The sequence below is a fragment of the Anastrepha obliqua genome, chromosome 5 (genome assembly GCF_027943255.1).
Source record: "Anastrepha obliqua isolate idAnaObli1 chromosome 5, idAnaObli1_1.0, whole genome shotgun sequence".
NCBI lineage: Eukaryota > Metazoa > Arthropoda > Insecta > Diptera > Tephritidae > Anastrepha > Anastrepha obliqua.
The window spans coordinates 100523-117336 of NC_072896.1; the positions used below are offsets into that span (position 1 = coordinate 100523).

Below are 16814 nucleotides of genomic sequence, written 5' to 3' on the forward strand. Positions count from 1 at the left end.
AAGTTTATAAAAATGAACGACCAACCACAACCAGCAATAGCAATAACCGAACTCATCAAGGAGGCGTCCCGCATTAAAGAGTTCAGAGGCGACAGATCTTATGACTTATCGGCGTTTATACGGGAAGTTGAAATCATCCTTCCGCTATTTAGCCAAAATCTACCGCTGCAAGAGTTCATATTCCAGCGTCACATCAGGACGAAGATTCAGGGACAGGCACTAAACACAATCAGGACATTGGGACAATCACCTACTTGGGACGAAATAAAAAGGGAGCTGATCAGGAATTTCGGCGTGAAAGAAACCTATCACAATCTGTACCACCAGGCGATCACAACAAAAAATTATAATGTAAGTGATTATTTTTCTAATTTAAGAAATATTTTAGACAAACTGAACACAAAATACGAACAGGACGAAAGCAAGCCAGTAGAGTTTGCACCTGAGGTTAACGAATCAATAATTTTAAAGACATTTCTTAATGGGATAGACCCAAATTTAGCTAGTATAGTTTATAGTAGGAATAAAAAGACACTTAGGGAATCTTACTATATACTCGAAGAAACTGGCATGCTCAAGAAATATGACTATAGGAACAATAGGTCAAATAGATTTACACAAAACAACCAACAGTACGAGTCGACACAAAACTATCCTCGACAAGGATCCGGACAAAATACAAGGAGTCACGGACCAACTACTAGTTCCGACACATCAGGACAATTTAAGCAGAATAAACCTGCTTCCGGACAATTTCATAGAAATTCACAACAAAGTAGGCGATTTCCAAATAACACAACAAGTAGGGGTTCAGGACAGTACAAGTCGAATCAGACCGAACCCATGGAAGTGGATAACATAGAAACCACTAACGAAGAAAGTGAAAATTTTCGGTTTCCTGCCCACACTACAACCTACCGGTAGTTAAATTGACAATAGGAAAAAACGAAATGACGTGCCTTATTGATACAGGCTCTAACACTTCTCTTCTCGGAGAAGACAAACTCCAAAACTATAAACGAAAAAGACTCACGAAGCCTCTCAATTTTAAGACATTGGACGGAAATGTAAGAGTGGGTACAGAGATTATCACACCACTCCCAACTGAATTCAACGAAAAAAATTTAATGAGTTGGAAGTTGACAAACTTGAAGAACAAAAAATTCGACGGAATACTTGGACAAAACATTTTAAAGCCAATGGAGGCAATAATTAACCTAAAAGATGGATACATGGAAATCCACAATACAAGGACGAAGTTCATCGATACATGCCCACACAGTTACGAGGACATACACACACTGGAAACTACACAAATGGACAGTACAATTATACAAAAGCTTTCACGTGAAGATATGAACGAGGAGGTAAAAAGTCTATTACAAACAATAGTAGACGAAAATGGCGACCTATTTTTTCAGGAAGGACAAAAACTCTCTCACACACATGAAATAAGACACGAAATCGTCACAACTATTGACAGACCAGTATATTCTAAAATATATCGATACCCTCAAATTCATGAAGAGGAAATAAATAAGCAAATGAAGGAAATGCTAGAGCACGGCATCATTAAAGAAAGCTGTTCTCCTTATAACTCACCATTGTGGATCGTCCCCAAAAAAGTGGACAAATCAGGTAAAAAGAAATGGCGCATCGTTATAGACTATAGAGCCCTTAACGAGATCACGGTAAGCGATAAATTTCCTATACCCAACATAGAAAACATTTTAGAAAAATTGGGAAGAGCCCAATATTTCACAACTTTAGATCTGGCCAAAGGTTTCCACCAGATCCTTATAAAAGAGGAAGACAGGGCGAAAACCGCATTCTCTACTCCACTAGGACACTACGAATTCGTTCGTATGCCCTTTGGACTAAAAAATGCTCCTGCCACCTTCCAAAGACTTATGAATTCAGTCTTGAGAGACTATATCAATAAAATTTGCGTTGTCTACTTAGACGACATTCTTATATTTAGCACTACAGCCCAAGAACACATGGACAGTATCAAGAAAATCTTCGATAGACTACGAAAACATAACCTACGAGTTCTAATTGATAAGAGTAATTTTTTCGCTACAACCACAGAATATTTAGGGCACATCCTGACTACAGAAGGTGCAAAACCAAACCCCACCAAAGTGGAGGCAATCCAAAAGCTCAAGCTGCCGCAAACAGCAAAACAGATTAAATCATTTCTGGGAGCAACTGGATACTACCGTAAATTCATAAAGAATTACGCTAAAATAGCTCAAGCTATGACTAAATACCTAAAAAAGGATGCAAAAGTCAACGTCCACGATACACAGTACATGGACGCCTTTTATAAATTGAAGAGATTACTTATATCCCCACCGATACTTAAGTACCCGGATTTCGGAAAAAAATTTGAAATTGCTACAGACGCAAGTGATTACGCTATAGGTGCCGCATTAACGCAAGCAGGTCATCCCATATGCTACGCAAGTAGAACTTTGAATGAGCACGAAAAAAAATACTCAACCACAGAAAAGGAACTTCTCGCCATAGTATGGGCAGTCAATTATTTTAGGCCCTATGTTTACGGCAGGAAATTTGACTTACTAACAGACCATCAACCACTAAAGTGGCTACAAACAAAATACAGAGGAAAGGACATAAATCCAAGACTACAAAGATGGATACTGAAATTAGGTGAATATAACATCAACATCGGTTACATTAAAGGTAAAGAAAATACCCTAGCCGATTTCCTAAGTAGAATTAATAGCGAAACAGGTGACATCTACCTAACGAATGAGGACACACAAATCGAGGATAACTTAGACAATATGAGTACCTCTGCAACCATACACTCTCAAGAAGAGGACCTTAATGATCATTTTCCAATTCTAGATACAGTAGTCAATCGTTTCCACACACAAATAATATTAGTTGAGCACAAATATAGAGAGATTGAAATTATTGGAAATAAAAGAAAGATATATATTTGCCTAGACGATATAAATAGCGGTTTTATTTCTGATATATTCAGACGATTTCTCAAATCAGGAAAAGTTGGAATTTTCTCTGAGCTTTCTGACAGTGATTACAATACTGTACAGCAAAAACTAATAGAATTATTTAATGGAAATATAAAATTTTTCAAATGCTCTTACCATGCTAAAGACATGCAGAATGAAGACGAGACATTTAGGTATATAAAAAATTATCACTTCACCGAAAGTGGCCATTCAGGCATAAATGAAAATTACGAAGGACTGAAAAAACTCATATATCACAAAAATTTAAAGCAATTAATTCAAAAATTTATAAATAACTGTGATATATGTTGTCAAACAAAATATGATAGAAAACCTATCAAACCGAAATTTCATCTGACCGAAACATCAAAGGATACTAACGAAATAGTACACCTTGATACGTACACAATTAAGAAGCACAACTTTATGACTTTTATCGACAAATTTTCTAAATTCGCAGTAGCTATCCTCTTAGAAGACAGAAATAGCATTACACTTGTTGAAAACCTACGGATGTATTTTGCAATGAGAGGAAAACCTAAACTCTTTATAACTGATAATGAATTCAATTGCGTGAATGTAAAAGACTTTTTAAGAGAAGAAGGAGTTGAAGTCCATTTTACTAAACCAAATAGTCATACAGGGAACTCAGATATTGAACGACTTCATAACACGATAGGAGAAAAATTTAGAATTATGGAACTCCAATCACCAACTCTATCAACAAGAGAGAAAATGTACAAATGTATTCAAACCTACAATAATAATATCCATTCCACACTGAAAGAAAGACCTTCAGATATAGCATCTGGTAAAATTGACAAAGGGATAATCCATGACCGAATAAAAGAAGCTAAAGAAAAAGTTATTAACAAGATTAATAACAAAAGAGAGGTTTTTAACGATGAAAGAAGTACAGGACACGTAAAAAATTATAGAGCACTTAGACATAAACACGAACCTAGATATCGAAAGCTACCACTTCAAAACACTCATGCAAGTAACATTAAAAGACCAGGAAAATTTGCAGGTACTCTTGACATCAATGATGTTAATAACACTGATAATAGGATCGACCGCAACGATAATAACTCAAGACATACATAAAGAACTTCTACATCTTGACATTCTTTTGAGAATTAGATCGCTTAGCAATAGTATAGAGCACATCCAAAATAACTTAGCATCAGCTAGACTAAACTTAATGTCCAGCAACATTCTTACCCCTGAGGAAATAAATACATACAATATAGATATATATAAACTAGAAAACATAGAATTAGGAGCAGCAACCGCCGCAGATAATATTATATTTTCATTAAAAATCCCAACAAATACAACTATAGCAAAACATATATTCATAACTCCATGTGCAAACAAGAACTCGGAAGAATTACAATTCAAAAGCGAACATCTTTTGGAAATAAATAAAACAAGATTCACTTTTTCAAGAAATTTATACCAAAAAAACCTAAAAGCCTCAAAATCATGTGTAATAAAGAAAAATTGTAAGAAAATCAAAAATTATAAAGAAGAAATTATGGAAATCGAAAAAGGCTTAATAATTGTAAAAAATTCTAAAGGAATTGAAATAAAAAGTACATGTAACGAAAGAACTTTAAATTCCATAGGAACTCAACTTATTTTATTCAATGATTGTGAACTTTATGTAAAAAACGAAACTTATAAAAATTTAAATAAATCATTTACACAAAAATATGTAATACGTCACCTTGAATCAAATATAAATAACACACAACTCGAACCTACATTTGACGAATTAATTATTAACCAAATTGAAAACGCTCAAAAAAATCGAAGAACTAACCTTCCACAAAAAATCATATCAAATTAATATTTGGCTAACAATTTCATTCATCGCAGTAAGCACATTAGCTTTATCTGTAATTTTTATTCATTTCACAAATAAGCACAAAGCCATCGAACTTAACGTAAATGCAAAAACCCAGGAGTGTTTTCAATCAAAGGAAAGGGGAGTTACGTCACTCAACCATTCTACTCCAAAAGAAAATACAATTGAAGTGGACTGGTCATCGTAACTCGATACCCAACCAAATAAGTGCCATTGCACTAACGCATTTCGCAAGCGACACAATTAGCTTGTAATGAAATGAGTGCAACGACACTTATGCAAATAATTTAGGAAACTTAGAATAAGCAATATTCATATTTCGTTGATTCACCAAATATTGTATTGTAAGTGAATCAACTATTAGCAATAGGAAATATTATAAATACTAGCTGTAAGCATATAAAAATTTGTAATTGAAAAATACCATTTAATCAATAAAGACGCGTTTCGACGCCGGTTGATTTTTTTTAAGCCACGACTTTCGCATTGGCTTATTTCCTACGCCAAAGATATGCTTGTGACATACCCATGGTTCTTGAATTAGTATTATGTGTGGGTTTGTTTGCTGTTTTGCATGCCTACGGCACAGAAGAGCCGTAGACGCGTTGCTATACTGCAGATTTATCTGCGTAAATATTACTTCAGTCATGAGACTGAGTATATTTACGTTTTGCTCTCCACTTTATCTTGGACACGAAAATAGTCTTCGTTTTGAACACGGATGTATGTGAGGAGTTCTGCTGAACTACAGGAAGGAGCCGGAATCCAGACACTCGCTCGTACCAGCCTTTCTTTGCTACTCTCAACAAGAATGAACTTGCTGTTTTCGCAGGCTGGAATTTTCGCTATATCCTTTTTCAGCCATTCTCTGTGCAAAAACATTGGAACAGTGCACTTTTAGAATGCGCGTCTTTCGCCTGACCGATAGCTTTCAAAAGATAGCTGTCAAGATAGTCTTGTTGCCCTTTGGACAATATACCGTCTTGTTTGTCGATATGTATCTCTACCGCAATTATCTTTGCTGACACTCTGGCGAATGATTTGCCAGACGTTGACGGAAGAGTGTCATTCGACATTTGAGGTCCCTTAGCCTCTGCCTTGTCAGATAAAGATTTATCTGCTTGGATTGGGTCGAGGATGCAGGCATTTCCGACTTCTGCTCTCGACTTTCCTCTTCTTTGCCTTTTTCCTCTTCCCGGTCGTTGGCACAGTCCCCGTTTCGGTTTCGGAAAAGCGCAACGTTACAGAGGAACCCTCTGATCTGCCGCGGTTTCCTGTTTCCATTACAAATGTCGAAGTTGATGGATCTTGAGTACTTCCCTTAGCTAACGCTTCGGCTATCTTCGCCTTCAGTTTTCTTCGTTTGATCTGCCTTGTGGATAGACCAGCACCTGCGTTCGAATCTCCATTAACTGAATCTCCGCTGTTCCGCGGATGGGTGGATACCCAATTCTTATATGGAGCTGTCCTCTTAGTTCGTGGAAAGTTAATCTTCATAACATGGGGTTAAATCCCCACTTGAGCCTCATGCCCGCGGCAAGGAGAACGACACAATAAGGCTCTACATTATTACCAATATGATTCTTTAAGAGCTTGAGAACTTAAAATGATAATACAAAACGGAAATATTGTTAGAATGCATTTTTTTTTAAATAATTTGGTAGATAATTTCAGATTTTGATATCCGGCATATTCCCGCTGCGGCTACGAGATACGTAGTCCTTTAACTTTTTCCAATAAGTTGTCCGTGAGACAAAACAGTTTAAGTCTATGACAGCATAGCTCGAGGGTGTATCTGTTGTTTTAAAACCATCCGTAAACCAGAGAACCTATTTATCCGCCTCGTAAAGAGTTCTGAGTTTTAAATAATAGTCGGCGACTGACCTTATTTTAAATTTTTAAGGTTATCGTTCTGCGGTTGTCCTCTACAGAACTATAACGATACAGAGATAATTATCATTCCCTGTAATTATGTGTTCCCCAACAGGTGCCACCCACAAAGTACGCGGATAGCATCTGGAATATTCCAAAATACCAAACAAAGTTATTTTTTTTAAATTTTTTTTTTTGCTTAACTTATATAATAACAAGTTATTTATACAAGTTTTAAAATTGCAGCACTTGCAACGAAGGCCATCAGCTATCTGAATACTTATGAAACACAAATTTACACAAGTTAGAATATTATTAAATTTTGGATAAAAGTAAGATTACAAATTAGTATATAGCATATCTAGTTAGTTATATCTCTCTTAGCAAATCATTTGATTTAAGGTAGTTGTACATTGTTTTTATATTATTTGACGAGGGCTCTTTCAGTAGATCAAGAGGGGATGAACATCCAAAAGCTGTGCTGAAAGGGTTTTTCAATAACGGCGGGTAGATGTTGAAATGGAATAAAATGACGTTTGTTGTGTCGCACGTAGCGCCGTCCTGCTGGAACCACATGTCATCTAGGTCCATATGGTTCAATATGGGCCAACACGTCTACCGAAAAATGGGCGCAATGCGCGCAACGTTTGCATTAATGAACACTCATTTTGATAATAAAGTTTTATCATTTGAACGTGCTGTTCAATCGTGTAACTTGCCATGATGATTTGTCATAAACAACTGAATAATAAACAAAAGATTTGACAGATGTCACCAAAATGAAATGGCTGCCACAGTTTGTGTTAATGAACACTCATTTTGATAACAAAGTTTTATCATTTGAACGTGCTGTTCAATCGTGTAACTTGCCATGATGATTTGGCATAAACAGCTGAATAATAAACAAAAGATTTGACAGATGTCACCAAAATAAAATGGCTGCCACAGTTTGTGTTAATGAACACTCATTTTGATAATAAAGTTTTATCATTTGAACGTGCTGTTCAATCGTGTAACTTGCCATGATGATTTGGCATAAGCAACTGAATAATAAACAAAAGATTTGACAGATGTCACCAAAACAAAATGGCTGCCACAGGGCGCCAAAATCGACCCGCGCCAATTGAAAAACCCTTTATATGCTTCAGTGATAATTGTCCGTGGCATTTGGGGAATTTGTTTGAACGACTAAAGAGATGAGAGTGGGTGAGTATGGTGTGACCAAGCCGTAAACTTCAACATTTTTAAAGGCAAAATAGGTGGAAAGGTGGGTTTTATCCTCTTGTGATTAACAGAAGTATAGTGGTGGGTGTAGATTTTCCAGTCATCAAGGAGAGTGGAGTTACGCCGTCTGGATATCTCAGAAATTATATCTTGTTTAGTTAGATGGCGATGAAAAAAGGATGGAATATTTCCTACGCTTTTAGCAGCGGCATCAGCATTTTCATTACCTCTGATTCCCATGTGACCAGGAATCCACATAAATTTCAATTTATTTAGAGAGGTTTGGAGCATGTTACGAATAGCAACGATTTCTTGTTGTGTATTAGTTGGTGACTCAATGGCATCAATACAGGATCTGGTGTCTGTAGTGTTAAATTTCAACCTAAATTCAACAATTTATCGCGTTCAAAAGGAAATATTTTTCTGTATTCATCTCTCGATGTTTTTTCTTTGCAGAGTTGCATAGTCCTGATTGCAAAGGAAGTGTTTTTGATGGCCCAACCCGGGTATGCTTCTGTTTGATGAAATTTGGAGTAAGGAGGCATATCAAGTTGTTTAAATAAAATGAGACAACGAAAGATAACTGAAAGTGTTCTAGGCCATGTTTTCCTATTGAAGTCCTTTGCAAGATAGATGTTTTATGAGGATACAAATTTTGGAAGGAGACGATAAGTGCAGTTATTAACTCTATCCTTTATAGTAGGGAGCCCCGATTCCGCAAACAAATTCCTCAACGGAGTTGTTGGAAAAGCTCGGAGAGATTTTCGAATGCCAATATGATAAGGTGTAGATATCGTCTTTAATGCCTAATCTAGTTACAAGGCAGTCTTATACATATTTACAACGGTTTTTAAAACTATATTTAGAATCTATAATGAGGCCAAGGAGGCTGACTTCAGTTACAGAGCATTATAAGCTCCATTGTGATTAAGTTGAAATCCAGTAAAAGATAGCTTTCTGCAAATATGAAGGGTTTTGGTCTTTACAAGTGATATAGACGTTCTTGAAGATAGAGACCATTCATCTATAGCATTCAGAATATTTCTAAAAAGGCAAGTGACATGTGAAAGATCAGAAATTTTGGTGTAAAATACCACGTCGTCAGCATATAGTTGACTTTCAATACCTTTCTGATATTTTGCTATATAGGAAATTTAGTTAAAAGCCTTGAGGCGTGCCATTATCTAAAGGTTTTGTTGACGATAGAAAACCATTTATTCTGACCTTACACTTTCTATTAGAGAGGAAATTCTTTACAATTGTTCTAATTCTTGGATTCCCATATATCTAATTGGCGCATTATAATATGAATTCCGATTCGATCAAAAGCTTTCTGGAAATCAATTGAGAGCAACGATATATGATTTCTCGAAGAGAGTACATTTGAAATGAAGTGGTCAATGTGTATAAGACAGTCAATGGGACCATGATGTTTTCTATATGCAGGTTTGGTTTGGGCTGAGTAATTTTTTATTATCAGCATACCACATTATTTTTTCAAACAATTTACCAAGACAAGGTAATAGCGAGGTTTGCCTATAGCTATCAACTTCTGACGCTGGTTTGTTGGGTTTTAAAATGGGAACAATGTATGCTAATTTCCAGGATTGAGGAAAAGAGGCGCTATCAGGAATATTGTTGAAAAGGTTGATCAGCCGAAATGGGACTGTTTCGAATCATTGGGTATGAAATTCTGTTAAGGCCAGGAGTTTTTCCTTTCACAGAATTTAAAGCGTATTCGAATTCGGATAATTGTATATCTGCTTCTATTTGCTTTGCAGCCGTTGATAGGCGGAATGGGCATGAGAAGCTACTATTAAGAGCTGCAACTTTTTCATTACGGAAGTTGTCAGAAAAGCTCGTGTTGGAGGAAAAGTAGGAAACATATGAGGCGAAGAAGTCAGAAATATCGGTTGGGGAAAATAGCACTCTGCTTGAAGAGTTAATGTGCGTAAAGGTTGAAATTTGCGGAGAACCAGTTAACATTTTTATGTCTCCTCATATTTTTTTGGGGCTTGGGAAGGGTTAATGTTTGAAGTCAGATCTTCCAATTTTTTCCGTTTTGCAGTTTTTGCCGTACGTTTGAAGATAGCATTGGGTTTTTTATAGATTACTAAATTTTGATTTTTGCGGTTTCGCTTATATGCTTGCCACAAACGTTGTTTATTTGAGCGCATATCGGATAGATCAGCGTTCCACCACGGAATGCTTTCCTTATGAGGATAGGCTTGGTTTGAGGTATTGTAAGATGAGCCGCAGTGCGCAAGATTTTAGCGATATTTGTGGACTCTTGATTTACATTGTGAGATATCTGTCTGTTATCACTCAGATGTGCGCATTTTAAACGAAATTTTTCCCAATCAGCTGCATCAGTATTAAATTTTAATAAAGGTTTGTAGGTAGTCTGAGATCTTAAGCAGTTAAGTTGGGTAATTATTGGATAGTGATCACTTCTATGCAGCGAGCCTAAAACACTCCAAGAACATAAAAGGGCCAGCGAAGCAGAAAGGTATATACTATCAACACATGTAAAAGGACTATGAGTGGAGAAATGTGTTGCTGAACCAACATTAAGGCAAATGAGGCCTGAGTGCGAAAACACATCTTCAACCTTTTTACCTCTTGAATTTGTATATGAGGAACCCCAAATGGTGCATTTACATCACCACCTACAATAAATTGGGTGGAGAAATTACAAAAGATGCGTGTGATTTCCGCTTAGGAAAATTTTTGGGTGGGTGGAATGTGCATGGTCATGGCTACACACTTTAACGGAATATCCACTATGACTGCTAATGTTGAAATACTGGACTGAATTTGGACTAAATTGTGTCGAATATTCTTCCTAACAAGTATCGCTACTCCCTGTTTATTTGCAGTTACATGATCTAGGACGATCACAACATCCGATGAAGCGACGCTTAGAGTATTTGAGAGAAAGATTCTGGGTAAGATTTTTGGACCTTTGCACGTTGGCAACGGCGAATATCGCAGGCGATGGAACGATGAGCTGTATGAGCTTTACGACGACATAGACATACCGCCGCGAATAAAGATCCAACGGCTACGTTTGCTGGGTCATGTCGTCCGAATGGATGCAAACGCTTCGGCTTTTAAAGCATTCGATGCGGTACCAGCTAGTGGTAGCAGAGGAAGAGGAAGACCTCATCTGCGTTGAAAAGATGAAGTGGAGAAGGACTTGGCGACTGGCGCGTTTTGTTAAACTCGGCCAAAATCGTGTAAGCGGTTATTGCGCCAATTAAGAAGAATAAGAAGATATGATCTAGGTTATGGAAATAGCCAACATACATTTTGGGAGTATAAGGGGATTGGCTATGAGAGAGGTGAGTTTCATTAAGTAAAGTAATTGCAGGTGAATGGGTATTAAGTAATATTTCGAGTTGAATGTAGTTTTTGTTGTATCCATTTATATTTCATTGTAAAACGGAAAGCATATATATAAAGGAATATAACGAAAAAAGTGAAAAATTTAAAACAAAATAGATTTGGAAACAACATGAGTTGAATTAGACTGCTTCCTCAATCTGCGTGACAGAGTGAGGAGAGTCTATATTTATATTCGTTTTAAATCGTTGGAGGTCGAATAAATGTCATCTGGAATAACGTTAGTTGGACCAGGGGACAGTTGCTCATCGCTGTTAGAAGGAGATGAAGAAGAAAAAGAAAAAAGCATTGAGTTATTATGAGAACTGGTGAGAGAATTGAGATGAGAGTAAGAATTTATTGGTGTAAAATTTGAATTTGGTTTCGGAGTGAGAGAAGTGGAATGGGTAATTTGTTGTGCATTTACTAAGTTTATTTCTTTGTTGTTATTTTTGTTTACGGAAGATATTTGTGAAGTTGTTTCAGTTATATTTTTTGAAGATGTTGTTGGTATATTTGACGAACTGTCAATATTGCTTTTGTTAACTGTGTTACTTTGTGCTATAGAGGGAGAACTAATGATTTGGGAGTAAGTTTGAGGTAAAGAGTTTTGTAGAGCTCTTGCTTTATATTTTTTTGTTGCTTCGCGAATGCTGCATTTGCCTATTACTTTGATTTTAATAATTTCTTTGGCTTGAAGAAATTTTGGGCAGCTTTTTCTGTACATTTGGTATTCATATGAGGAGGCAGATTACAGGTTATGCAAGTTGGAAGATTTTTGCAATGCTTCATCGTATGCCCAATGATGTGACACGACCTACAATGCATGGGGTTGGGAATATAAGGTTAAACTGAGAGCTTCCACAAAGCTATGTCGAGTTTTTCGGAAAGTAAGCAATAAGGCTCCTGTTGCACATACGGTGTCATTAATTTTTCTTTGAAATTTGTATACGGAGATTACTCCATGTGGCTTTAAACCTTCAACGATTTCAGATTCTGTCATATCATTGAGAAAAGGCGCAAATATTGTATCTGCAGAACAACAATTCAGATTGACATGATATGAGCATTCAACGTGGCAAATGCCAGGAAGATTTTTCGCGTTCAAAAATTTTTCTGCAATTCTTTTGTTTTTTGTAAGAACTAAAAGACTTCCATCGCGGAGTTCAGCAATGGAATTTATTTCTTTGCCTATGGCTAGTATGGCTTTATGCACAGAGAACATGAGTATTTAGCCAAAGGTTTTTCTTTGTCGACAGATTTAATAACTATATATTTCGGATCGTCGCATTTGGTTATGGTAACCTGGGGTACATCAGGAAAATATTCTTGAGATTTATTAGAGATAGAAGGGCGAACCTATTCTCCACTAGGTAAGTAGCCCCAGAGGGCATTTTGAAAGAACTTCACACTTATCACAATATACGATATATTTTTGGATTAACACTTGTGAAAAAAACACGTGTAGCGTTAAGTTGGATGTTAGCAAATAATAAGCTCACTAGAAAAACTACGAATGACCGTACGCAGGGACTTGCAGGACTTAACTAGTTTATGCCCATTATAGTATTAAAGCATTTTTGCCCGATTTTTAATGCGTGGATAACGACAGTTTGGAGAACCTGACAGAATATATTTGACAAAAGCTGTTTTCTCCGATCACCAACATAAGGGTGTAAGATACATGTGAGGAGCAATTTTGATGGGTAAATCACCTCACCGAAAGTAGATTATTAAAATCCACTCCAGCAATGATGAGAGTTTTCGACGTGTTGCAACTGAAAACAACGCGTATAAACGAAACAATTAATTTCAATTGAAAGGGAAAACACTGAAATAAATTTATTTCATAAGATTTATATCAAATCGATCTGTAAATCATATTTTATATAATTTCTTATTTTGCTTGGAAGGGGTATAGGGGTATAGTTGACCATTTCCACAAAGGCTGCACTCTCTTAATTTTACTCCGCGAAACCTTTCATATTATTTGAATAAATTTTAGAACATTATATTACATACCTAAATGGGAATTTTTCAAAATTTTTCCTCAACCTTCAACAGAACACAAACAGAAGCAATCAGTTTAACGCAAATTTCATCACATCCTTCTTTTTCAATTCATGAAATTCGTAATTACCTTATCCTTTCAACCATGAAAATACTATATTATTAATGAATAGAAATGCTATTTCGAAATAATATTGCGCAGCTGTAAAAAAAAAAAAAACGATTTATATCATATAAGTATAACAAATCAGCTCTTATATGCTTGTTTATAATAATATTAATATCGATTGTAACATATGTACCAAGAATTTGAAACATCCAAATATATTGTCAGCAATTTCTTATGTTTCGATCTAAATAAAGCGTTTCACAATAATTCCTCTGAATTCGATTTGTTGATAGTATTTTGACATGTCTGGAGCTTTACCTACTGCGAATCACTAATGCCAGCCCACCAGACAGGTGCAACATAATTCAGAACCGGCCGCCCAATTGCTTTGCCTTGGCCGCAATTACTGCCGGTTAACGACTTAAGGACCTTGTTGCGGTTTTGAATCTTAGTCGCAATTGTTCGTTCTCAGTCTTCTATAGTCCAATGCTGATGAGCTAAGGCAAATGACATTCGAGCCTTTCTGTTTTTGACAGAAAGTTTTGGGTTTTTGGGCTTTTTGGCGGCAAAACATCCAACTTTTTTTTAGTGCCCGACGCGCGGTTCAAGCAGTAGCCTTATTTCCTATGCTTTCAGCTGCTTTTTTTGCTTTTTCCAGCCATTAAACTTCTGGCCATGTGCCTTGCATCTTGGTCAATTTTTCAATTTTTATTTTTATTTAATTTTCATCACCATAGCTTGAGATATCCGTAGTTCAGAAGCAATTTGTCTCGTTGATTTGCCTTCTAAAATTAATTCTCTAGCTTTTACCACTTTTTCATTATTAATTTTTCGCATTTTTCACAAAATATATATTAAATTTTACTCACAAAATGAACCTTAACGAATGAAAACCACAACGCAACAGAAAAATAAAGGAAGTAACGAATACAAATCTATCGAAATAAATAAACTTGTTATTGTTATTAACGGTTAACTTCCAAATCATAAGGGGAAATAGATTGAGGGCAAAAGTGATTACATGTTGCTCTTAAATGCTCGCTGCTTGCAAATTCTTCTGTTATACTATAATTGTTGTTTTTGTTTCCTAGTATTTTGTAACACACTAATTCCAAAAAAGGTGGTACCAGTTTTAATAAAAAACCATGCATAGCGCTGAAATTGATTATAATACAGCTGAATTGTAATTTTGTGATCACTTTTGCTCCATAGTGTATACTCCAGGCATTTACATGAATTTTGTTTTTTCAATTTGATGTTTTGAATGACAAAATTCCATAGGAATCAAGGCGCAGTCATTAATGGTGGTGGCACTGGACCAACAACAAAGGGGAGCGTGTCATTATTCTGTATTACAAAATTCTGGGTGACAAAATTCTGTAAATTGCAAAAAAATTCTGCTTTTTAAAATTCTGCTTTCTAAAATTCTGCTTTTTCAAAATTCTGCATGTTTAATGCGAAAAATTCTGCTTTATTCAAGTTTTGTGATTTTCGTCATACAACAAGTAACAAAATAAACATTTATTCCATAAATATACATATGTATATGTTTATGCGATAACAATATTTTAGTTTAGCCAATTACAATATTTTTTGGAATTCTTTTTAAATATGTAGTGTGACTTAATTCATTTCTTTTCTTAATAATTCTTCGCAGCTGTTCGTTTTTTTTAGAAGAGTTCTACGCAAAAATACTGTGGATTTCGTAGCCGGAGTTGGACTGATGAGGGTTATTTTTTTGAAGCGCGGCCGAAGGCCGCCCACGTGAAAAGGAGTTCTACGCAAAAATACGGTGGATTGCGTAGACGGAGTTGGATTGATGAGGGTAATTTTTTTGAAGCGCGGCCGAAGGCCGCCCACGTGGAAAGGAGTTCTACGCAAAAATACGGTGGATTGCGTAGCCGGAGTCGGACTGATGAGGGTTATTTTTTTGAAGCGCGGCCGAAGGCCGCCCACGCGAAAAGAAGTTCTACGCAAAAATACTGTGGATTCTATCGAAACTGAAGAAAAAATTATTATGTATTATTATTATTATTATTTTTTATTTAATATCTCGAATAATAATAAAAAATAATAATAATAATAAATTAAATAATTACATTCCCTCTTTAACATTGTTAACATTATATTTTAATACAGAATTTTGTAATACAGAATTTTCAAAGCAGAATTTTAGAAAGCAGAATTTTAAAAAAGCAGAATTTTAAAAAAGCAGAATTTTAAAAAGCAGAATTTTGTTTTTAGAATTTTGTACATACAGAATTTCGACACCGACCCCAACAAAATTCTGTACGTTTTATTGTCAAGGCAAAGTATTGGGAAAGTAGAAAACAAATAATGAATTCGCTTTGTTTCATTCTGAGCTGATAGCCAGACGAACACGGCGAAAGAAAAAAAAAAACAACTCAGTTGATTTACCAACACCATCTTTAATAGATTTGCCTTGAGAGGAATGTAAAAACAATCAGAGAAAAAGGCCACTGTTTCATTCGAAATACAAAATTACGAAAACAGCTCAGCTGATGTAGTGGCACCAGCTTAAATTAGTTCGCCTGGTTTTATATAGAGTTGTTACGTTAAAATCCAAATAATTCTCTTACAACATTTCCTTTGAGTTCGATCAAAAGGATTGTTGAATAAAATTCACAAATTAATTGCAACACCATTTGATTTTTATTTTCAATACTTAACTGCTCTACCTTGGACACATTCATTTTAAAACTGAATCACTCTATTTGTTTTCATTTGTTCGCTTACAAGTTCAACTTCCAACTGAATACCCTATGTGCATGCACCTCTGCCTATATACATGTGTTTAATAATTGTCGTAATTTCCAGATCTGGTGCGATGTAGTCACCTGTTGTCTTCGTCTAACTCATCAAATGGTAGACCAAGAAAGCATGCTCTGTCTCGCTATCTGCTTTCGCCATCAGGCTAATTCATGTTTTTGTTTTGGCATTCCGTTCGCTATTGTTGCCAGTTGTTTCGCAAAACTTCACCGTTCACAACAATATTAATTTATGATTTCACAATTTAACGCGCGGCACTTCGTTTTCAATAAGTTTGTGTAGTTTAAATCTCACAAATCACAGTATTACCAAAAACATGTAATTTTTCATCCTTTTGCTTGTTTTGTTCGTTTGTTTTGTATTAGCAAAAGACCTGGCGTCCAACTTGTCAGAATCGCGAAATATAAAGTAAATGTTTTGGGAAGACGCTACCTACAGTACTCAATTCGCCTTGTTTTTCGTCATGCGTGGGATTATGCATTCTGAATATAATCATACTCGGCTTGAGTGGCATTCAAAACTAAGTGGCAACTTGGAATTTCTTACT

At 35.8% G+C, this 16814-nt stretch overlaps 1 protein-coding gene across 1 annotated transcript in view; it reads right to left on the minus strand.

The window, feature by feature from the left end:
* The window catches only part of LOC129247712 (perlucin-like), a 50527-nt gene extending 34306 nt beyond the window's left edge, over positions 1–16221 (minus strand). The window contains exon 1 of the mRNA XM_054886968.1: positions 16177–16221. Within this exon, the coding sequence (XP_054742943.1) occupies positions 16177–16191 (15 nt within the window). The 5' untranslated portion in view covers positions 16192–16221. The remainder of the gene's footprint in view (positions 1–16176) is intronic.
* Between the last annotated feature and the right edge of the window lie 593 nt (positions 16222–16814).